The sequence below is a fragment of the Rutilus rutilus genome, assembly GCF_951802725.1.
Source record: "Rutilus rutilus genome assembly, chromosome: 17".
Classification (NCBI taxonomy): Eukaryota; Metazoa; Chordata; class Actinopteri; order Cypriniformes; family Leuciscidae; genus Rutilus; species Rutilus rutilus.
Genome location: NC_140230.1, coordinates 22148513 through 22172039, shown reverse-complemented (window position 1 = coordinate 22172039; position 23527 = coordinate 22148513). Strand labels below are relative to the sequence as shown.

The 23527-nt window shown below is 38.2% G+C and overlaps 2 protein-coding genes across 2 annotated transcripts in view; both read left to right on the top strand.

The window, feature by feature from the left end:
• The window catches only part of LOC311276201 (uncharacterized protein), a 93866-nt gene extending 89446 nt beyond the window's left edge, over nucleotides 1-4420 (top strand). Inside the window, exon 11 of the mRNA XM_084385747.1 lies at nucleotides 3427-4420. Coding sequence (XP_084241873.1) covers nucleotides 3427-3615 — 189 coding nt within the window. The 3' untranslated portion in view covers nucleotides 3616-4420. The remainder of the gene's footprint in view (nucleotides 1-3426) is intronic.
• A 10850-nt stretch (nucleotides 4421-15270) lies between these two features.
• On the top strand, nucleotides 15271-22951 carry LOC311276302 (GTPase IMAP family member 8). Its single transcript, XM_084385899.1, has 4 exons — nucleotides 15271-16439; nucleotides 17513-18220; nucleotides 20054-20788; nucleotides 21464-22951. Exons 1-3 carry the CDS (start codon nucleotides 15872-15874, stop codon nucleotides 20785-20787), a joined length of 2010 nt encoding a protein of 669 aa, XP_084242025.1. The 5' UTR covers nucleotides 15271-15871; the 3' UTR covers nucleotide 20788; nucleotides 21464-22951.
• Nucleotides 22952-23527: the final 576 nt, after the last annotated feature.

Below are 23527 nucleotides of genomic sequence, written 5' to 3'. Positions count from 1 at the left end.
GGGTTGGGCGCAGTGGTACAGGGTCATTCTCTGTATGCAGTGCTTTTTTTAATCTCTGTGGAAGATCATCTCAGTGAAATTGCTCCCAGGAGGATTATGGGTTAAGTTTCGAGATATATTTACACAAAATATTGTAAAAAATTTAATATATATTTTAAGACGATTTAATTATTTTCCTATGTTTGCAGATGCTGTATGTCATCGTACTTAATGAAATTCTGTCATAAAAATAGCAAATAAAATATCTAAAAAAGATTATCTTTATTGAGGTCTGTTTATTATCTGTTTATAAATATCTATCTATCTACCTACCTATCTGCCCGTCCGTCCGTCGCTTTATTTGCCTTACCATCTGTCATTCTATTGCTCGTTTTTGTATATACAGTATACAGTACCAGTCAAAAGTTTGGAAACATTACTATTTTTAATGTTTTTGAAAGAAGTCTCTTCTGCTCACCAAGCTTGCCTTTATTTGATCAAAAATACAAATGACAACAACAAATACTTTAATATAATATAATATAAAATATATTTTTATATTTAATATATTTTTAAATATACTTTAAAAATATAATTTATTGCCTATGATGCAAAACTGAATTTTCTGCATCATTACTCCAGTCTTCTGTTTCACATGATCCTTCAGAAATCATTTTAATATGCTGATTTGATATTATCAATGTTGAAAACAGTTGTGCTGCTTAATATTCTTTTTGGAACAAAAAGTATGTATATTGTGTGTATATATTGTGTGTATATATATATATGCATTTCAATTATAATACATTTTAATGTCATTTTTTATGAATAATTTATTCTGATTTCTGTCTCTTTTTTCTGCCTTTTTTCTTAAGCAATTTTAGCCAGTTTTTAGGTGAGCAGTGAGAGCTAATGAATACCAAAATATAATTTTTAAATCGACTTCATTTTTTTAATACTTTAGATAAGAGCTTAAAAATCACCAATGCTTTTTTTATGATTAGTAAAGTGTGTTTTTTTAATTCTCAGAATCAGGCATGGTACATTTACCTAGAAATGTTTGCCCTTGTACAAATTAGTTTAATAATCTTAGTGCTGAATCTGGAGTTTAATGTAACAGTCGCAATGACCGTCCAAGGTAGCCATCCACTCCAGTTATGCATTAACCAGTATATAACAAATCATTCATAAGACATTTAAATGTTCCAGTCCTGTGAGCCAATGTGAGTTTAATGTGTAAGTGTTGCTTTATCATCACAATTAACCTTGATATCCGGCAGCGAAAAGGCCGGAAAGTACATGCACACACATCAACATTGTGTTAAAATGCCCTCATGGGTCTAACTAAACCTGTGTGGCCAGTGGTTGTAATGTTTGTGTGCGCGTGTGTGAAGGTCAGATCTGTAGAGCAGGTAGGCGATTCAGACTCTCCTGAGGGCTTATGATCGGTCCGTAAATGAGATCCCACGAGGCCCAGAGAGCCCCGTCGCCACTCGCTGTTGCTTAGCGACCGTTCCCACGGCTCTGAGGGTGATATAAGGGAGCAACCGGCTGCCCACTGACAGTATGTGTGTGTGAGATGACCTGGTTAGTCTGTGAGTGTGAAGGACTCTGTGGTTTTGCTCCTGGGGGAGTTAAATAAGGTTCTATGCTGCTAAAACTCATTAAATAAAAAGAAGGAAAGAGGGGAAAGAACAGCGGAGGAAAGGTTGATAAGTTGTGGGGTCACTTTCTCCAGCCTTTTAAATGACTGCTCTTTCATGTATTAATACGAAATGTGCTTTCTTAATTAAAGTCAGGTTGTTAGAGTAGACAGAACTTCTGCGTCTGCATGATTACAGTTCACTGAAGAGTGGTCTGTACTCCAAACGCACTGCTAATACCTCATAAGGAATGACCTTTAAAAAAAACAGTGTGCATTAGTCATTCTCACATGATGCTTTCTGAAATTTGAGGAAGTTTGTAAGCTCTCTGCATTGCTCTTTGACTGGGTGCAAGTCTGTCTGCATGCCCGTTTTAGCTTTGCCACCATTAACCACATTCACATCACATCCACATTCAAAAGTGCGGTTTTACCAATCTTTAAGGACTCACTCAAATAATATTGTAGGAATTCTCATAATCTATTCATAATTGTTTGCCATTAAAATGAATAACAAGTTGATGAATTGTTACTATTAATACGGTAAAACAGATGTACAGTAGATAACTTCAAATCTTTTTAAAATCTTATAATGCTTTTTGTTTTAATTTTTAAATATTTGTATTAATATTGTATATAATATTTTGTATTATTTATATCATATGTATTATTATAGTTATATAATTATTATTATGTTATATATTATTATATATTTTTTTCCAGTTTAATTTACCAGATTCTGATTGGCTGTCATTGTTTTTATTGTTCATCAGCTGAAAATTGTTCTTAAAGTGAATTCAACGATATCGTTTCTCTGTGCCAGTACGGACTATTCTTTTATATTAGAACGATTTTTAGAACTACATCGTTATCGTTATCGTCCTTGGTGTTGATAGGCATTTAGAATCTTTCTGCTTTATAACATCACTTTGTGAATGGTGAAATATTTCAGGCAATTCTTTTGACTTTGAGTTTGAGTTAAACATTAACATGCAATGTGAATGCATTGCATAACATTCTGCTACACTATTAATGTTGTCGTTTCAGATATTTCTTGTTGACATGTTCTTTTATACATTATCACTTCATTTGCAGTGAACGCAGTCTTTATAGAAAAAATATGCAACACATTATGTTGAACCTGCTTCCTTTTTACATTAGATTGCGTCTGAATGTATCTGTGCCAATAATCTGTAGTTGATTAAAAGGACAATTAATTGATCATCGATTGATCATGAGTATCCCTTCCCTTGGACTCACATTTGGCAGTTGAACTGAAGCTGTAAAATGTTCTGGTATTAATTGTACTGCTTCTCCTGCAAGCTTTTTATATAAACCAAAGGGAGAAAGTGTGAGGCGATATATTGTTTAGCCGACACTTTGAGAATTGTTTTTTTTTTTATCGTGTTCTTTCGGGGGATATTTTACAGTGATAAGAGTTGAGACAGTGGGGGGGATTGAATTCTCTTCCTGTCCTGGCAAGGCAAGCACTCAGTCTGCACACTAATGCAGAGCTTGCTTCGTTTGAGCTTGGAAAGGAGGAATTTGTGGAGCTGACTTTGCTGGCACTGGACCTTCTTGAAGAAAGATGGAGGGAGGGAGAAAGAGAGAGAGTCCTTGAAAGATGGAGAAAAGAGGAATATATAAGAGTGGAACAGAGGAGAGTTTTGATTTAGTTCACACTGCAAAAACATGCCAAGCCTCGAGTCAAAGCTGAGATTTCTCTTTTCTCTCTGAACAAACACTGTCACTATTCCTCTGATAATAATCATAAGATCTGTTTTTTCTCTCTCTTGAATCTATAGCTCTATGTGAAGCTGCGCTGTGAGGACGCACCCATGTTTGAGCATACGGAGCAGCTGTTAGCAGAGCTGGGTGGAGGTGATTATGATGATGATGATGAAGCTGGACCTTCTTTAGAGGACATTGAGGATGATTTTATTCAAAGCAGTGATGAAGAAGATGATGAAGAAGAAGATGCCATGGATCACTGACTGGGCTCTTTTCACTCTTGTTAATTCTAATTGTCTTCTATGGCCTCGTCCAGTCAGGATATTAAAACTGAAAGCAGGTGGCTGCATCTTCACACACTCTCCTCTACTCTCTCTCCCTCCTAATTTCTCTCCACCTTTTCTTCCTTTCTTTTCGAGTTAGATCTGAAGTTTGTTTTGACTGAAGCGGGGTGTATTTTCTGTTTGCCTTGTTTTTTTGCATGCTGAGACTGCGAACGATCAGGACATCTGTCACATTGATCTGGACATTGATCAAGTTGGTGTTTCTTAGGTCATTTATTTCTACTGTTTTAGACGACTTACGAAATGTTAAAAAATATCAGAATAGAATCAAAGGCATTTCTAATTCCATACAACATATATCTGTACAACATTTATTTTATTTTATTTTATCTTGTTTTGCTGTTATACGGAATGAGAAATGTCTTAAGGGACTGAAGTATTTTAAAAACAAACAGCTAAATACCCATATACATGTACATGCTTATGTTTCATTGAAATAATGATGATGATGATGATAGTGTGAAATCATTCTGATTTCATTATTTTTTGAAGTATTGTGAGAATGTAATCAGCCAGTCCAGAATCTGCACAATGAACCCTCTAGCTAGAAGACATTTCATCTCTCAACATACTTGAGTGTTTGCTAATGTCCTTCACCTAATGATAAACCTAAGGATCATTCTGGTAATGGATGTGGGAAAATAGTTTTTGTTTATCTTGATGCAGACCCCAGAAATGTGGTGTAATAATGCCACAATAACAATACATTATTATAATGAGCCTTGATGTTTGTTTGTTTTTGTCTTTTCCGATGCTCTCTGTCTGTCGTCCAGCCTGTACAGAGAACCGTTCTTATGAACTACCGCACTTTTTCCACATCAAATAGTTCAGATGCTACAACAAGCCTCCTGAGTTCAAACGAGACATTGGTTTCATGTTGTGATTTCTAAGCAAATCTCATAATCCGATCACATGAGGCCTGCCAGTTCATAGCCTTAATGGAAATTCTCAAGGTTTAATTAAGCTTGTAGACTTTTAGCTTCTTAAAGATGGCGAGCTTGGATGAAATATAGTTGTATTTTGACCAAAAAAAAAAAAACTTTTTACAAAAAGGTTTCATGTAACTGACATATGCCCATAAAAATGAGTATAATCCCTCTTATACATACAGCACCTTTCAAAACTTTTGGGTCGTTATGATTTTGTGTGTGCGTTTGTTTGTTTGTTTGTTTGTTTGTTTGTTTGTTTGTTTGTTTGTTTGTTTGTTTGTAAAAGAGTGTCTCGTTTGTCTATCAAGGATGCATTTATTTGATCAAAAGTACAGTAAAAATAATGTTGTGAAATATGATTCCAATTGATGTATTTTAAAATGTAATTAAATCAAACTGAATTTCAGCGGGCATTACTCAAGTCTTCAGTGTCACATGATCCTTCAGAAATCATGCTGATCTGCTGCTCAAGAAACATTTCTTATAATTATCAATGATGAAAGCAGTTGTGCTGCTTAATATTTTTGTGGAAACAGTGATACATTATTTTAGGATTTTTTTTTATGAATGTAATATTCAAACAAACATATTTGAAAGTCTTTACTGTTACCTTTAATCAGTTTAATGCATCCTTGTTAAGTAACAATTAAAATGATAAAAAACAAAGTATTCTTTAGAAGTGTGATTGTGATATGTCTAGAGACATGATAGAATGATTATACTGTACTTTGTACAGTTACTTTATGGTCTTTTAAGCCCACTGGGTTTTTGAATATCTCAATTAGTTATTAACACATGTCCTTTGAAGGACATTTTACACAGACAGAGCATGGGTGTATTATTAATTCATGAAGGGAAGGGAAATGACAGGAAGCAGAATGACTGTATGAATGAAAAACATTTATGCTAAAGCCTGTCAAGGTTGAGATATATGTGTACCGATAAATCAGTGGCATGTTTAATAATTCCTGAAAGACAAATAATTATGTGGGGGCTGCAAAAGGGATGAAACCTCCTTTTTATATTATTCTTACACAGTGAAGGGTGTGATGGGAAGCTTCACCAGACAACAACAGCTAAATGGAAAGATTGATAATAAATTGGTCTGAATAGTAGAGCTAACTCACAGCTGAAGTACTGCGTCTGCACTTACAGTATCAGTTCAGTCTCCATGATACATTTAGAACGAAGAGTCTTCCTGAGGGTCAAGATCAAGTCTTGTGCTGGTCATGATTTCAATTATAAAGGCTCCATTTACCCTTTGGATTTGGCAATACAAAGCTTAAATTGCCATAAGAATTTGACACTATGTGCAATGAAAGTGGTGCATACTTGAATCAGACAAAACCAGCTGTCGTGTATGTCTGTATATTCGGTTGTCATCACTGAACAAATTAATTCTCACTTTCCAGCAGCTTTCCTGTCAATTGTATGTTTTTTGAGAGGCATGCTATGCCTTATGGGTGATATGTTCCCCTGAGTTCTCTTGTTTTTTTGACTCGTCCCCTCATTCATCGACTTTTAGAATAATGGAAAGGCACTTAGGAAACCATTTTCACCGGGGAGAGCAGTGTGAGGAAGTACATTGAGAACAGGTTAAATTGCATGATGAAATATGCCGTAAAGTGAAAGTGTCAATGGCAGGACTACCATTAAAATCGTTCATCTAAGCTCAGGTGACTTATAAAAGCAGTAGAGGCACAAAACCCATGTTTTTATTTTCTGACCTGTTAGATATGTCTGATAATGTATTATTTCACATCAAATTTACCTAGCATGAAAAGTAGCTAGTTTAGTTGATACAGAAAGGGAAATATTTATTATATCGTATGGGAAATCTGTATATCTTCATTTATTTTAAATTTGCAGCTGTTACCCATTCTAGTATCTGTTTCACAAAAATCTGGGTTCAAAAATGCCCAAATTTGGCAAAATCTTAATTATAAATATGAAATATAAATGAATACAAAATAAAACAGATCATCTCAAATAAAATTTTAAAGAGGATAAAAATAAATAAAAAAGAGGGTATTTAAAAAAAAAAAAATTTTAACCATACCGTTTTGTTTCCCATGGACAAAAAAAAACTCTTTAATTTCTCAAAATATCTTCTTTTGTGTTCCACGGAAGAAAGTCATAAAATTTTGGAACAACTGGGTTTGTGTCATGATGACAGAGTTTGAATTTTTAGGTGAACTATCCCTTTAAGCACCATTTGTAAAAAAAAAAAATATATATATATTTTTAATTTTGTATCATATTCATGGAAAGTTCATGTGTAGTTTTCCCTGTTACTCGTCACCATCACTCTAACAGCCGTGGGTTATATGGAGGATTGAGTAGAAAGGCTGAGGCACATTAATAACAACTCCAGTGACTAATGAGAGCTCAGCTGGAATAGGAGATATTTTTGGGTATGTGTCAGAAACTCTGTTATGGCGTACTGTATAGGGTGTACTGACTGCACAGCCTAATATGCTAATTACAGTTTTTTTCTGGAACTAAATGAACGTGCAGCTCATTTGTTAAAAGCAGAACTGCATTAAGTAAAAGTACTTCATAAAGCTTCTCTATAGAACTCAATTATACACTGTATAGGTAATTAATGTTTTTGCTAAGAGGAATGGGGCCTGTGTAGATAAGATGTTACTGTATGGACCTTAAATATTTTATTCTTAGTGATATTTTCTATTTCAAGTTGAAGCAGCGGATGTAAGCATTATTTTTTAATTACAGAAGTGCTATATCAAAAACAGCAATAGCTTCGTCTTTGCTCCTGGAAGGCATGAGAATGGGATTGAAGGGAGGGAGGGAGCAAAAATCTAATTAATGAAGGTACTCTTGTTAAGCAAAAACTGTTGAGAGAGATTCTTTGTTTTGTTGCATACAGATTTTCACTCTTCAGTATCCACAATCAAATGATTATGTTGCTGTTGCTTATTCATTGCCTCAAGTTTTTAATTTGACAAAAAACTGCTTTTGTTTTCAAGAGAATAGACTTTTGTTTCTAGCTGGGAGTTGATGGTTAATTTAGATCGGCTCTTCTTCAATTCAATTCAGCAAGCCGATGGCAACGGCGGTTGGAAAATCACTCTAAGAAGTGAAGTGAAATAAACGTACGGCATGCCAAAACCTCTTCAAACTAAAGCGACTAATTAAGTGGATTCGGATTAAAAACAGCTGAATTTAAAGTGCATGTCAACCAGTCTCCCTCTCAAATAATCTGCCTCATCTCTTTGAATAATTCACATTCATCCGTGTGGGAAAATAATCTCGCAGCAAAGAAGATCCTGGCACAGATTAGCCTTTGGCATATTCCAATCCTAAGAACTTGACCGAAAAAGAGCTTTGGAGAAGTTTTCTAGGCAGTTTGTCCTCAGATAAATCTAGATGGAGGGATTGTGGAAGTATAATCCGAGTACCATCACTAACCCTCCTAACATTCTCCTTATCGGGGCTCAGGCTGCGCACCCACAGAGGCTTTATTTCCTTACAGAACAAGAGAGGAAAGAGTGTGACCAACATTACTGGAGGCGGCGCAGGTTCCAGCCGAGCAGAACTTTCCAATTACCTGATACACAGGCATATAAACAGCAAGTTAGCTCTGTTTAAGCCAGCAAGTTCCTCAGAGATAAGGAACGATTCTAATCTCTGTTATTGTGTTCTTAGCCTTCACTTTTCATGTTTTACTAGGAGTAATCCTCCACTGAGAGATGCAGATAACAGTGATAATAATGATGTATGAGCTAAATGCAACTTTAATGGCTTGTACTGACTGAAAAACAAAGGCTCAGATCTTCTGTTTCAAACTAAACGTTTGTCCTGTGTGGCTGAGGGTGCAGAAGTGCTAATTAGATTTATAGACTGAAGGGGACCTCTGAGACCATTATAAATCATCTATAATTTAATAGGAAAATTTGATAAAACTCATGCAAATCTCATATTTACATAAAAAGTTGTCGGGCGAAGTCTGCAAAAGAATAGTGTTGTGAATTGGCACGAAGCTTTCTCATTTTTGCGACATTTTAAACCCTTTTTTATCCAGAGTGCTGTAAAAGGATGCACTATAATTCTCTCTTTCTCTCTCAAGGTCTGTCTTTTTCAAGGTTATAAGCAATTTCTGCATTGGCCCTCTAGTTCTGTGAAATCTGATATGGCCATATCTGTCCCTGACCGATCTCAGACGTCGGTATAGTATACATCAAAACAAGACAAGCACTCTCTGACACTGTCCATGAGTCATCCCTCGCACAACCTCTGCTCATTTCTCCTATTCTCTTTTCTGTCTAACATATCTATTCATCTTTTGTGATCTATGTCAAGGAAGAGTGTAAAACTCCTTTTTCATTTGAAGACACTTGTTTGAGCACTGGCACATGTAAGTGTGCAGACATTCCTTGCAATATTTCATTTATTTGCACAGTTTCATGGTGTAAACAGCATTTTATTTAACATAAAAAAAAGGAGAAAAAAAAAGAGGCCAAGCCCAGAATGGCTAAACATTAAGCTTTGTCTTAACCACAAATTATTGGGAATTTGGCAAAATGTAAGCAAATGCACATTGCTGTGTCAGAAAAACAATGACATTTTTGGCAGAATATGGGAAATTGGAAAGACAACCAAGTGGCTTGAGAACAAGTCTATCAGGCTCATGTTTTGGCCTGGTCATTTGTCCAGATTTGAACCCTATAGTGAATATTTGGTCTCATCTTAAACTCAAACAAACTGGGAGACATTACTCGTGAAAATGGTTAAGACCATTAAATGACCACTAAATATGTTGCCATTTTTGGCTTGGCCCTTTTTGTTCTTTTTATTTTCTTTCTTGCCCATATACCTAATAATCAATAAATCACATGGCAGCAACTCTATGCATAGGCATGTGACATGGACAATCTGCTGAAGTTCAAACTGAACATCAGAATGGGGAAGAAAGATGATTTAAGTCACTTTGAACCTGGCATGGTGTTGGTATTTCAGCATTATTTCAGAAACTGCTGATCTACTGGGATTTTAACGCACAACCATATCTAGGGTTTACAGAGAATGGTTTAAAAAAAAAAAAAATATCCAGTGAGCGGCAGTTCTGTGGGCAAAAATGCTTTGTTGATGCCAGAGGTCAGAGGAGAATGGCCAGGCTGGTTCGAGCTGATAGAAAGGCAACAGAAACTCAAATAACCACTCATTACAACCGAGGTCTGCAGAACGCATAACACATCGAGCCTTGAAGCAGATGGGCTACAGCAACAAAAGACACTGTCAGCTAAGAACAGGTCACTGAGGCTATTTACACAGGCCCACCAAAATTGGACAATAGAAGATTGGAAAAACATTGCCTGGTCTGATAAGTCTTGATTTCTGCTGCGACATTCAGATAGGGTTGGAATTTGGTGTAAACAACATGAAAGCATGGATCCATCTTGCCTTGTATTAACTGTTCACGGTGGTTTAATGGTGTGGGGGTATTTTTTTGGCACATTTTGGGCCCCTTTGGTACCAATTGAGCATCGTTTAAACGCCACAGCCTACCTGAGTATTGTTGCTGTCCATGTCTATCCCTATATGACCACAGTGACCATACCAATCTTCCGATGGCTACTTCTAGCAGGATAACCTGCCATGTCGCAAAGCTCAAATCATCTCAAACTGGTTTCTTGAACATGACAGTGAGTTCACTTTACTCAAATGGCCTCCGCACTCACCAGATCTCAGTCCAATAGAGCACTTTTGGAAGCCACAAAGCATTAAGGTGCATTGCGCAACATTTCATGTTAAAAATACCCGTTTTTCTAACCCATATATGCTTAAACAATTGCCTGATGGGCTGAATGAGCCCTTCTATGATCACTGCGATTGCCTCTATAATCCTGTACAGTAAAATAAATAAGAGGGATTCGGGACGGAATCGACTGGGCGTGACGTCATGCGCGTTCACGCTCACCTGGCTATGTCTGGCAGGTTTGTGTATTCGCCGCCATTATCCGCATCAGCGAAGACAACTCAAGCGACTTTTGCAAAATAGTCAGGTCCGAATCTTCAAGATTGTGTAACCCTGTAGGCATTTTTGAGGAAAAGTTGTTATACCACATTTTTAGAAAGTTCAATGTCTCCTGAATAAGGATCCACCGTATAACATTGAAATAAAGGTCCCATTTTCTTGTAATTGTTATTGAAACAATAGGTGCATTATTCACAGCCGAAACACTACAGGTGGATAGGGTAAAATTTTTAAGTTATAGATATCACCATAAAACCTTTCCAGTTTTTCACTTACATAGAGACAGACATTTTTTGTATTACAAGTTTTCTGAAATGTCATGTTTACATATGCAAATGAGGCATACCAGTATATATATATAATTCGAGGGGCAGGCATACCAGTATGCGGTTCTCCCTTTCGGGCTAGCCCTGTCTCCTCGCGTCTTCACAAAGGTTGTCGAGGCAGCCCTTGTTCCTCTCGACGACTGGCTGATCCTAGCTCACTCTCGAGACAAGGTTTGCGAACACAGGGACCTAGTGCTCCGGCACCTAGCTTGTCTGGGCCTTCGGGTCAACTGGGAGAAGAGCAAACTCTGCTCCGTGCAGAGGATCTCTTTTCTCGGTATGGAAATCGACTCGGTCGCCATGTGCGCGCAGCTTACGAGCGAGCGCGCGCAGTCACTGCTAACTTGCCTTCGTCAGTTCGAGGGCAAGAGTACGGTTCCACTGAAACTATTTCAGAGGCTCCTGGGGCATATGGCATCCGCAGCCGCAGTAACGTCGCTCGGTTTGCTTCATATGAGACCGCTTCGCGATCAAGTCCCGAGGTGGGCATGGCAACACGGCACGCTCCGAGTCCCAGTGACTTCGACCTGCCGTCAGACCTTCACCCCGTGGACAAACCTCAGTTTTCTGACACACAGGTAGATCTGTTTGCCTCCCACGACTCGTCCCACTGCGACCTGTTTTATTCTCTGACCGAGGGCACGCTCGGCACGGATGCACTGGCGCACAGCTGGCCGCGGGTCTTCTGCAAGTATGCGTTTCCCCCAGTGAGCCTTCTTGCGCAGACTTTGCGCAAGATCAGGGAGGACGAGGAGCAGGTAATTTTGGTTGCCCCGTATTGGCACAACCGCACCTGGTTCCAAGAACTAGTACTCCTCGCGACAGCACCTCCCTGGCCAATTCCTCTGAGAAAGAACCTGCTTTCTCAGGGACGGGGCACCCTATGGCACCCTCGTCCCGATCTTTGAAATCTCCATGTGTGGTTCCTGGACGGGACGAGGCAGGTTTGAGTACCCTACCACCAGCGGTGGTGGCTACCATCACTTCCACTAGAGCATTGTCCACGAGACATGCCTATGCGTTGAAGTGGAACCTCTTCGTCAACTGGTGTTCTTCTAAACTTCAAGAACCCACGAAAGGCCCGATCAGTGTCGTGCTTTCCTTCCTGCAAGAAGGGTTGGAGCGAAGGCTGTCTCCCTCCACCCTGAAAGTGTATGGTGCCGCCATTGCCACACATCATGATGCAGTTGATGGTAAGTCCATTGGAAAGCACGACCTGATCATCAGTTTCCTGAGAGGAGCGAGGAGACTGAATCCTCCTCGCCCTCCTCTCGTTCCCTCTTGGGACCTCTCAAGGTTTTAACTGCTCTGCAGAGTGCTCCCTTTGAGCCTCTGCAATCAGTGGAGCTTAAGTTCCTGTCAAGGAAGACAGTGCTCCTGGTTGCATTGGCCTCCATCAAGAGGGTAGGGGACCTGCAGGCATTTTCGGTTGACGAAGCGTGCCTGGAATTTGGACCGGCTAACTCTCACGTGATCCTGAGACCCCGGCCTGGATATGTGCCCAAGGTTCCCACCACACCCTTTCGAGACCAGGTGGTGAACCTGCAAGCGCTGCCCTCGGAGGAGGCAGACCCAGCCTTGGCACTGCTCTGTCCAGTACGCACCCGCCATGCTTACGTAGACAGAACACAGTGTTTCAGGACTTCAGACCAGCTCTTTGTCTGTCATGGTGGGAAGCTGAAGGGAAAGGCTCTCTCCAAGCAAAGGTTGTCTCACTGGATAGTGGACGCCATTGCTTTGGCTTACCAGCAGCAAGGTCGACCATGCCCCCTTGGTGTGACGGCCCACTCCACCCGGAGTGTGGCATCCTCTTGGGCTCTAGCGCATGGCGCCTCGCTAACAGACATCTGTAGAGCTGCAGGCTGGGCGACACCTAACACGGCCTCTGGGTGACCCCCACGTGTGTAGTCCACTGTAAGCCTCTCTGAGCATGTGTCTTTCCCTCGGCAAGCCACCTTGCCACCCCTGGGTTTGAAATATTCCACCTGCGGCTGGACACCCCAGTGATTCTCAATATGCAGCCCCCTGGGGTCATGTGTATTCCAAGTTCCCCCCTTCGGGCTGGGCATAATTGCATATTTCCACTGATATATGCTTCCCAGTGTACCTTGGTACCTTGGCATAATTCCAGCAGCCATTAAAAACTGTCCCTTTCATGTTAATGTTGTTTTTTCATTGTTTACACGTTTAAATATTCTGAGAATGCATAGTTTAGTTATAATGTTTCATGTTTAAACTGCAATAAATGCATTAAAACGTTTTTTTTTTTTTTTTTTTTTTTTGGCAGCCATTTTGTTTTTATTGTTTATGCCAAAACAGTGATGTTTACAACTTGTTATACGTCAGAAATGGATTCAGCACCTAAAAATCATATAGAAACAACACTTGAAGTACTTTTCCTCAAAAATGCCTACTGCATCTTATCCAGGGCTATTTATCTATTTTGGGACTCGACTAAAAGTAGAAGATGGATTCAAAGAGATCGGCTTCTAGTTCATCCCAAACCCCAACGCAAACTCCACGTAACAGCGTGCACAACTCTGGTTGCAGTTTCGCGTGTCGCCAGAAGGGGGCATAGTTCTGCAAAAACTCAGAGACTTGCGCAATGCACCTTTAAGGTAGTTCTGAAGGCAAAAGTGGTTCTAACCTGGTACTAACAAGGTGTACCTAATAAAAGTGGTGTGTGTGTGATTTTATAATACACATTATCATATATGAAAATATATTCATTGTATTCATATATTCGTTTCTTTAAAATGTGTACAATAACTTTAAATATTTTTTTAAAAACAATTCCCAATCCTGTGGTGGTGACACCAGATTCAAAATGTACAATGTAGTTTTGTTGAATTTTGAAACATTTAAAACAAAAAGACACTTGTATAAGATACATTTAAGATTCTACTCTATTTCCATGTCACTAATCAAATAATCCAAATATTTCACTCATACATACTATGGCCATTATGATCATAAATGCATTACAATAGGCAGGATGGATATGTACAATGGGCTTTTAAAATATAGACCTAAATTGTTCAATGTAATGGAAACACAGCCGCTTCCGATACTAATCTCTAAAAGTCTTGAGCCACTTGTTCAGCCAGACTAACCAGTTTTGTTCATATTTGTTGTGCACACAAGAATAATATTCTTCATTTCACTGTCAGCTCTTCTGCTGTGATGAGAACAAAGGTAAAACCCTTTTTCCTTTCACCTCACTTATTCATTTTTTTCACAGATAGCTAATGGCTTCTAAAAGCTTGTTGAAAAGTGCTGTAAATGTATGGGGTGGTAATCTTGTCATTTTAAAAGCCTAATCCATTAGCTTGATCTTGGTGCCACAAAAACACATTAATACAAAGTTGAAGACAGAAGTCATTTTATTAACCTTCTTGTATCATTTAAATGGTGCGGTAACTAATTCAAACCAAAAGTGACATTATTTCTAAATATTTTAGGGAGGGTAATGAATAAGAAAGTGCAGCAATGGCTACATCTGAAGCAAGTGACTTTGGTAAGTTCCCTGATTCACATATTTCAATTCTTGGTGCTTTTCTGATTTCATATTTAAGAAAGGTTCAAATCTAAGTACAATGGATCTCTATTCATAGACAGCAGGGAACAAGAAATAATGTTTTTGATATTAGGAAGGCATTGTTTCTTATTGACAGGAGTCCAGTTTCTCTTTGATTTGAGGATTGTGCTATTGGGAAACAGAGCAGCAGGGAAAACCTCTTTGGCAAACCTAATAACAGGTCATGCAGAGCCTCATCTAAGGAGAACGGCCCAGTGTGTGAAGATTAGGGGTGGCACGGTTCACAAAACCCACGGTTCGGTTCGTATCACGGTTTTAGGGTCACGGTTTTCGGTTCTGTACGGTTCATGTTGTTGTTTTTTCTTTTAATCTTTAACACTCCAAAAATTTACTTCAGCATATGATATATAGCTGAATTATCTAATTATTTATTTATTTATTTCATAAATGGGGTGTGTTTGCAAAACGCAGCTTCTCATTTCCCATTCTGAAGTAATATGAGTGAGCAGTCACCCTGAGGAAACTTTCAGTGGCCCTGGAGGTCCATCATCTGTAGAGCTACGTGGGCTGTGTTGGACCGTTATTTGTCAATTTATCCTCGTGTCTCGTCATCATAGGCGGGACATGTCCCCACCATTTTTTGCCAGGGTTGATATTATCTTGCAGCACGGGTGTACCAATACAAATAAATAAAACATTTCCAGTTAACTAGCAAAGTATTTGTTTCATTCGTTTGTTAAATAAGAAGCAATTTAGCGCTGAAATGTGTTTTTTTAATCAAGTGATCAAAGTGCTCGTTGCAGTTGCGATCAGTGGTGCTGATACAGTGTTCTCGTGGCTCGCGCACACACCGCAGCGGCCGCACATTCATCACTCGGACGCGCGCTTCAAGCCATTGAGGAGACTCAAGGCTACTCGTTCCGATTAAATAATAAAACAAAATTCATACAAATCGGTCCCTGCTTGATATACAACCGCTGATAAACATAATCGGTTTTGATAAAGAAAAAAATATATACGATCGCAGATTAGAACTCAGAACCTTTGATACGCTTGGCAAGTTCTGCCACTGGACCATTAGGCTACGTGGAACAGTCGATCTATGTAGCCTATTTATTCACATGAAAAAAACAACATATAGTGGAGTAGATCTCATTAAATGTCTAGGTAAACTCAGTGTACTATATAAATCGATTGCTGGACATTGTAATGTAATTCTACATATGTCTGATTTATGATTTAGCATTGTATTAGCACGGGCACGAGGCTACATTGCGCATGCGTCGAACCGTGCAAACCGCGCGACGCACACGCGCACCGAACCGAGACAAGCGAACCGAACGGTTCGGATGTTTTTTCATGTACCGTGCCACCCCTAGTGAAGATGTATGGAGATTTTGCCGGAAGGCAGGTCATTGTAGTTGATACGCCAGGCTGGTGGAAGAACTACCTTGTAAAAGAAACCCCTGAATTTCAGAAACAAGAGATTGTGCTTAGCGTGGCTCATTGTCCTCCTGGGCCCCATGCGGTTCTGCTGGTCATACGTGTCGACGCTTTATTCAAAGAAAAACACAGGAGGTCGGCGCAAGAACACCTGGAGCTTCTGAGCGAGAGAGTCTGGAATCACACTATAGTTGTGTTCACGTACAGAGACCAGCTACAGGAACAAGCTCTAGGAAAGCACATTGGAAGTGAAGGGGAGTCTCTTCTGCTCTGGCTAGTGGAGAAATGTGGACACAGATATCATGTTCTTAACATTGAGAGAGCTACTGGCACGCAGCTTGCCGGGCTTCTGGAGAAAATAGACGCGATGGTCATGGGAAACGGCAGCTGTCATTTTGAAATGGGCAGGTTGCATGAGGTAGAAGGAATGATGACGAGGAGATACATGAGAGCAAACCAGAGGAGGAAGATGGTACAAGAACAATGGGGGACTCCGCTTGTACAGCAGGGTAAGAACCAGGAGCCAAGTTAAAACATTTCTTAAAGGGTTAGTTCACCCAAAAATGAAATTTCTGTCATTAATCACCCACCCTTATGTCGATCCAAACCCGTAAGACCCGTAAGTTCATCTTCGGAACACGAATTGAGACATTTTTGATGAAACCCGAGAGCTTTCTGATCCCTCCATAGACAGCAACGTCATTGCAACTTTCAAGGCCCAGAAAGGTAGTAAAGACATATATAAAATAGTCCATGTGACTACAGTGGTTCAAATGTAATGTTATGAAGTGACGAGAATACTTTTTGTGAGTAAATAATGACAGAATTGTCATGTTCCAATTCTTGAAAATTCTCAAGAAGTTCTCAAATTTTTCTTAAGAGTATAAAGCTTTGTCTTAAGAAAATTCTTAAGAAATGTTTTTGGCAATACAATATTCTTACCTTTTTTTTTTAAGTTAGAAAATAAGCAGTTAAACAGAAGTTTATTCTTAAAAATGTTTCATGAATCCGGACCATTTTTAAAGGGACAATTCTCTCAAAATAAACAATTCTGTCATTATTTACTCATCCTCATGTTGTGCCAAATCTGTGTGATTTTTTTTTTTTTTTTTTTTACCATGCAACACAAAAGGATACATTTTAAAGAGTATCCTGGTTGCTTTTTCCCCCATTTAATGAAAGTGAATGAGACCTGGGCCTGTCAAGCTCAAAAATGACAAAAACACATCATCTTGAAAATGTTCAATGTGATTTGTGTGTCTGAAGTCAAATTATTCAAATTACAGTACTCAAGCTTTGTGTGTAGTTTTCAAATTCTGCATATATTATGCGATACAAAAAAAGAAATAAAGATCAATATCTTTTTATTCTCACTTCCATTGACATCTTTTGATGCAACTTGTCTAATGACACCATATTTGATTTGAGAGCTACAGTAAATGGTAAAATTCTCCTTTTGTCGGGAGAATGAGGGTGAGTAAATGATAACAGAATTATAATTTTTGGGTGAACTATCCCTTTAACCTCAGTTTACACAGAAAATGTTGATATTTGTGCTTAATTGATCTTGTTTTTTAACCAGATCACAAGCACGTCCGCATTTCTAAGATGAGGATGATAGTGTTAGGTTTCCGAAGAGCTGGGAAGAGTTCAGCTGGAAACACCATTTTGAGTATGGCGTCATTCATCGCTAAGAGAACCACCACTTGTGCGAGAAGACAAGGTGATGTGAACGGGAGAAATGTGACTATAGTGGACACCCCAGGATGGTGGAAGTCTCTCCCTGTGGTTGACACTCCTGAACTGGAAAAAGAGGAACTTTTATTCAGTGTGTCTCTATGTCCACCAGGACCACACGTGCTTCTGCTGACCCTACGTGTAGACATGTCATTCACACCAGAAGAGAAGGAATCAGTGGTGGAGCACATGGAGCTTCTTGGAGAGAGAGTGTGGGCTCATACCGTAGTGCTGTTCACCCATGGAGATTGTCTGGGGGACGTGACTATAGAGGAGTTTATTGAGAGCGAAGGGGAGGCTCTACAGTGGCTAACTGAGAAATGTGGGAACAGATATCATGTCCTCAACAATGAGAACTGGGATGACGGCAATCAGGTCACAAACCTGCTGGAGAAGATAGAAAAGATGGTGGCACAAAATAGGGGCCATTATTATGAAATTGACCCTAAGACTCTAAAGGAAGTGAAGCAGAAATGGAAAGCAGCAGAAAAGAAAGCAAAAGCACTAGCAAAGAAACAAAGACAGTTGAGGATGATGAAGACTTTAATGAAGGGTAAGATGCTGGTTTTGCACTTTTGAATGTATGTTGTTAAAGTCAACATGAAGTTCTCAAAACATTTTACTTCTGTAATGTTACATTTCAGAGTAAAACACAATATCCAATGAGTCAAAATAGCTCATACATCATCAACAAATAGCCTATGAAGACTAAGTCATTGCAATGGAAAAAATAAGTCATTATATTTTCTATAAAAAAAAAAAAAAAAAAAAAAAAAAATTTTAAATAACATGCACAGATGTACGGAGCCCCTAAAGGACGTCGGTGGTGGAAAATATTTGGGATGGGAGAATTAAAAAAAAAAATCTTTTGCGTTTTGGGAACGCAAACGTTTTGCGAGGGAATGCAAAATATATATATATTTTTGTAATTCTCCCATACCAATTTTTTTCCACCACCACATCTCTTTAGGGATACAGATTCATTGTTCGGAATAAGTGGTAATTAAATAAATAACAAAATCCAGTTTTTGAATTTTGTTATACTATTCAAAGGATCCACACAAAATACAGAACATTCCCAACCCAACATATATAATAATTAGCTAATAACAAAAATATTAATAAATAGCAAATGGTAATTTCTTTTTATTATACTGTAAATGAACATTAGAAAATTAATAAAATTGCAGTTACAGTTATCATTACGTTGTGATTGTTTACAAATAAACAATATTGGAATCAAAAGCATCAGGAATTTGTTCGCAGTCATACTTCTTAACAAATTTTATACAGGGAATACTTTTGATTAGGGAATACTTTTGACCATTTGATTTTACTGAATGCTTCTAGTCAAGGTAAGTCAAAGTTTACTATATAGAGCAGTACATTTAAAAGCAACAGAAACTGACCTAAAGTGCTGCACAATACAAACAAACAAAAAAAGATAAGGGAGAAAAGTCAAATTAAAGGGGAAAAAAATTAAACGACTATAAACATTTTTATTGCATTTTTATAAACACAAGTAATTGTTGATGTTTCCACTGCATTTGCGAAACTCTACACACACCTTTAGGTACATCTAGCACATGCATCTTTCTGCACGACTGACAGCAAAATACATCTGAAAAAGGAAAAAGACAAAGGGAGGATTCAGAGGAAGATAAGAGCTACTCAGGTTGAAAGTATTTCAGTACATAAAATATTGTGGTGGTGGTGGAGGAGGAGGTTTACAGAGTTCAAATTGCAAATTGTGTTTCTTTTGTGGCTTTTTTATGGTCTTAGTTTATCTTTGAAAAAACATGTTTAATTGTGATGAGAATGTTTTTGGCGTCACCTTGTCTCGGAGTTCGGTGTGCATCAAAGAAGCGCTGTGTCATTCGAGATGCATTATTTATTCTGCAGAGCTTTTGAGTTCAGTCTGAGTGCTTGTTTTGAGAATGTGATATTTGATAATGAGCTTTATGTAATGTATATAGTTTTGTTTATATAAGCACAGAGCCAAATCTTGTTGGGGAAAAACTCATTTTGCAAAACACTTGACATTACAATCTTATTCCTCAAGCAAATATTTGTTATCAAAACAAAATTTCTGAAAAGTCCTTGATTTTTTTTATTATTATTTTTTTTTTTATTATTATTTTTTAATCTTGTATTGGAGAGACATGAAGTGACAGGAAATTATTAAGGAACAAGAGGAGGAATTGGACTGGGTAAATGTTGCAGGCCGAGTTCAAACCCATATCACTCACATGAGCACCACAGCTCAATGTCTCCTAGAGCAAGAAAATAGCCACGAATGGTCAAACATCAAAACATCAACACAATCATTTTATTGCTTTTATTGAAGATCAATTCGTAATCAGTTGATTTCCATGTCTTTTTCTAGATATTGGAAAGAATTTCTCAGAATTGTGTCTTGTGCTTCTGGGTTATGGAGAAGCTGGGAAGAGTTCAACAGGGAACACTATCCTCGGCCAGCAGGTGTTTGGATCAAGAAGAACAGCCCGGTGTGTTCAGAGACATGGAGAGGTTGGAGGACAGCAGGTCATCATCATAGACACCCCTGGCTGGTGGAAACATCTGCCCATAGAACAAACTCCTGAACTGAATAAAGATGAAATCACACAGAGTGTATCTCTATCCACTTCTGGTCCGGTAGCGTTCATTTTGGTCGTTCGCGTCGACTGTTCCTTTAAAGAGCGGGAGCGGAAGGCGATGGAGGACCATTTGAGGCTTTTGGGCTCCACGGTTTGGGATCACAGTATAGTTCTGTTCACTTTTGGAGACCTGCTTGGAGACAGAGCCATTGAGCAGCACATTGAATGTGAAGGGACAGCCCTGCAGTGGCTTGTTGACAGATGTGGAAACAGGTATCATGTTTTTAATAATAAAGCCAGGGGTGAGAGCCACCAGGTCAGAGAGCTGCTGGAAAAGATACAGGAGATGATTGCAGCAAACAGAGGGTGTGATGACATGGACATGCAGGTGCAGGTGGAGGAGGAGGAGGAAGACAGAGCAAACACCAGACTGGGACGAGGAGAGGAAGATGAATTTGATGACAGTGAAGAAAATGAAGTCTTCTTTGAGTCGACAGCTTGGAGATGGACAACAGCAATATGAGGTGTGAATTTTAGAGGGGGAAGTGACAAAGTTGTGGAAATCATTTTCATAATCAATGGTTTTGTTTTTCAGTAGAAATATCAAAACATCCTTAAAACAAGTTGTTATTATTGTTATTATTTTTGTTTTTTTTCTTCCAATTTTCAATCATATTTTATAGTATCATATCATGTTTTATTGCTGTTTTCTTGCATTTATATTTCACAAAGACTTGTGCAAAAGTAATGTTTTGCAATGTATTCTTTTTACAATGAAACATTATATGGTGACATTTCTATATCAAATTTTTCAAGTGTGCAATATACGTATATCTGAAATATTTAGAGGGCACTAGGTTCTGGTTTAAAAAAATGTAGAAATGTGGAAATGTATTCATCTGGAAATCAGTTGCCATATCTTTACTCTCATGATGCACGGACCCCTTGGTGTCAAGAATATTAAAATTTGATACATTTGCACAACACATTGCTTTGAGCAAAGTGGCACACATTCAGGAGGAATATGCAAATGAGATGCCTCAACACAATATTTTAAAAAACAAAAAACAAACAGCCAAACGAATAAATAAATGACAAACAACATCCAAGGGGAAGCCCGGCAAGAGAAAGCAATGCTAATGCAAGTTACTGTTTCTAACAATGACACTTTAATCACTGTAAGGCTCTTGTTTCTGCAGATGAAGTGAATGTCATCAGATGAGGCAGATTTTAGACAACAACACCTCTTACAGCCAAAGGCTTTGATACTGCAGTTCATCATTCACCACTGAAAGGATGTGTGTTTTTGACTCATATTCACCTGTACAGATACAGTCAATCTGAGTTGTTTTCATCTTTTGGCATCTAAACTCCCTGAAGTGGCTATTTTCACTCTGAGGTATATTTTTTGCTCAAGGACTGTGAACTCTCTGGACTATTAATCCACGGACAACTCAGTCCATCTTCGTTGGTATTTCTGGACCTTAAAATAACTTTTGTGTTTTGTTGTGTTGCTACTGAATTGGACTAATTTTGGATTAATTTTATGGTGTTTTTTTTTTTACCTTTTGTATTCCAAAGAGAAAATAACAGCATACTGTAGATGTTTGAAATGACATAAATAAATAATGCCAGCATTTTCATTTTGGGGTAAACGATTCTATTAATCACAGCAAAGACCATAAGTTGGAGCATTTTCTGTACTGTAACTGGGCTGGCCTTGGAATGACCTAATTCTCTTTTAATCACAATGTATCTAATAAAACAAAAGGACTAGTTACAGAGATCGTCTCATGCTAAAGGGTGAACAGAGAGGTAATAGAAATGATGACAAGGAAAAGTTTGAAAAATGGAGAAACTGAAAAGGGCAAAGCTGAGAAATGTCAAGGAAGAGGATGAAGTTGTGAAAGGGGAACAAAGCGAGGTTACAGAATGAAACTGAATGAAGCCTCGCTAGATGACGGAGTTGGTCTTACGCTGAGTTGGCTCTTCAAAATGTATCCATTCTCTCCCTCACACTCACACACAGTGAAATTACACATGAATAATTCATGTTTTCATCTTTACTCAGGCCAACTAAGACTGTATAATTAATTGAGGCTTCTTTTACAGGGGACTGGAATTAGGAGGGATTGTTTAAGATGGGAAAGCCATGAGAGGGTAGGGCATGTTTAATACCATAATCATGTATGGCGGCACTAAGTGGTCATGAAGTCAATGTCCTAGGTGGAGAAAATGCTTCCTGTATCTTTTAAAATGATTGTTAAGTCAAAGGATGTTCTTCTAATCAAACTCTATAGTACTTTAGTTTAAGTTCTTCCATCACTTGATACTATTTGGCCCCTTGCTTGATCAATGTGTGGCTTTCATGTACTCTCTTTTAATAAAATTGCATATTATTCTGCCTACTTATTTACTCAGTATTCACTTTGTTTCATGTCAGTGTATTGCAAAAAATGTATGCTTAAAATAATCTTGCATCTGCTCTGAATGTGAATGAAACACATTGTGTCTATATCTGTTGAAATCTGTTTTATTTGCTATGGAATTCAAGACATATACGAGTATAAAGGATACTGACTGCTGCCTCCAGTAAAGAAACTGAAATATTTATAGCAGTTAATGATGCCATAAATCATATATAAATCCACAAGAATGTTATTTCAAATAAAAAAAGCGTTCGACAGAAAGAAAAAACATGTCTGTGTGTCCTCATTTGCATTATATTTTTCATGCAGTTATTCAGAACATGATGCCTTTGTATTGACACAATTGTGTGAATGAAACTTGTCAGCATTATAAATGTGGCTAATTTATTGCTCGTGTGACAAAAAAAAATATGGCAAGTGCTCCAGTCACCAAGGCCTCTTTCAAAATGGCCTGTAAAATGAGTTGCCGTGGCCTTCTTTTTAAAAACTCAGATATGGTATTCATCCCTTTTGGATATATATTGGATTGATTGTTAGGGGGATATGTTATGACAGTTTTAGAAGGCATGCGACTTTATGATAAAAGGAGGTTGTTCTGTCATTCATCTTTTGAAAATAGAGCCATATGTTTCTGAGAAATGAGGGGAGAACTGAGTGATGTAACTTATGTTATGTAATGACAGTTTTAAATGTTCAGAACGGTTTGACCTTGCAGTTAAAATTAAAATAATTGCTACATGGGTCATTTCACTCAGTAGAGGGAGTACTATTCCCTTTCTATAGCTTCATTTGCATTAAATCTCTTCATAAGGGTAATTCCTGCAGTAAATTACG

Bases quoted from the DNA above. Each gene is read 5' to 3' on its own strand.
- LOC311276302 (XM_084385899.1), top strand. From the start codon at position 15,872: ATGTATGGAGATTTTGCCGGAAGGCAGGTCATTGTAGTTGATACGCCA. The intron at 16,440-17,512 runs GTAAGAACCAGG...TTTTTTAACCAG, and splicing joins GACTCCGCTTGTACAGCAGG to ATCACAAGCACGTCCGCATT. The intron at 18,221-20,053 runs GTAAGATGCTGG...GTCTTTTTCTAG, and splicing joins GATGAAGACTTTAATGAAGG to ATATTGGAAAGAATTTCTCA.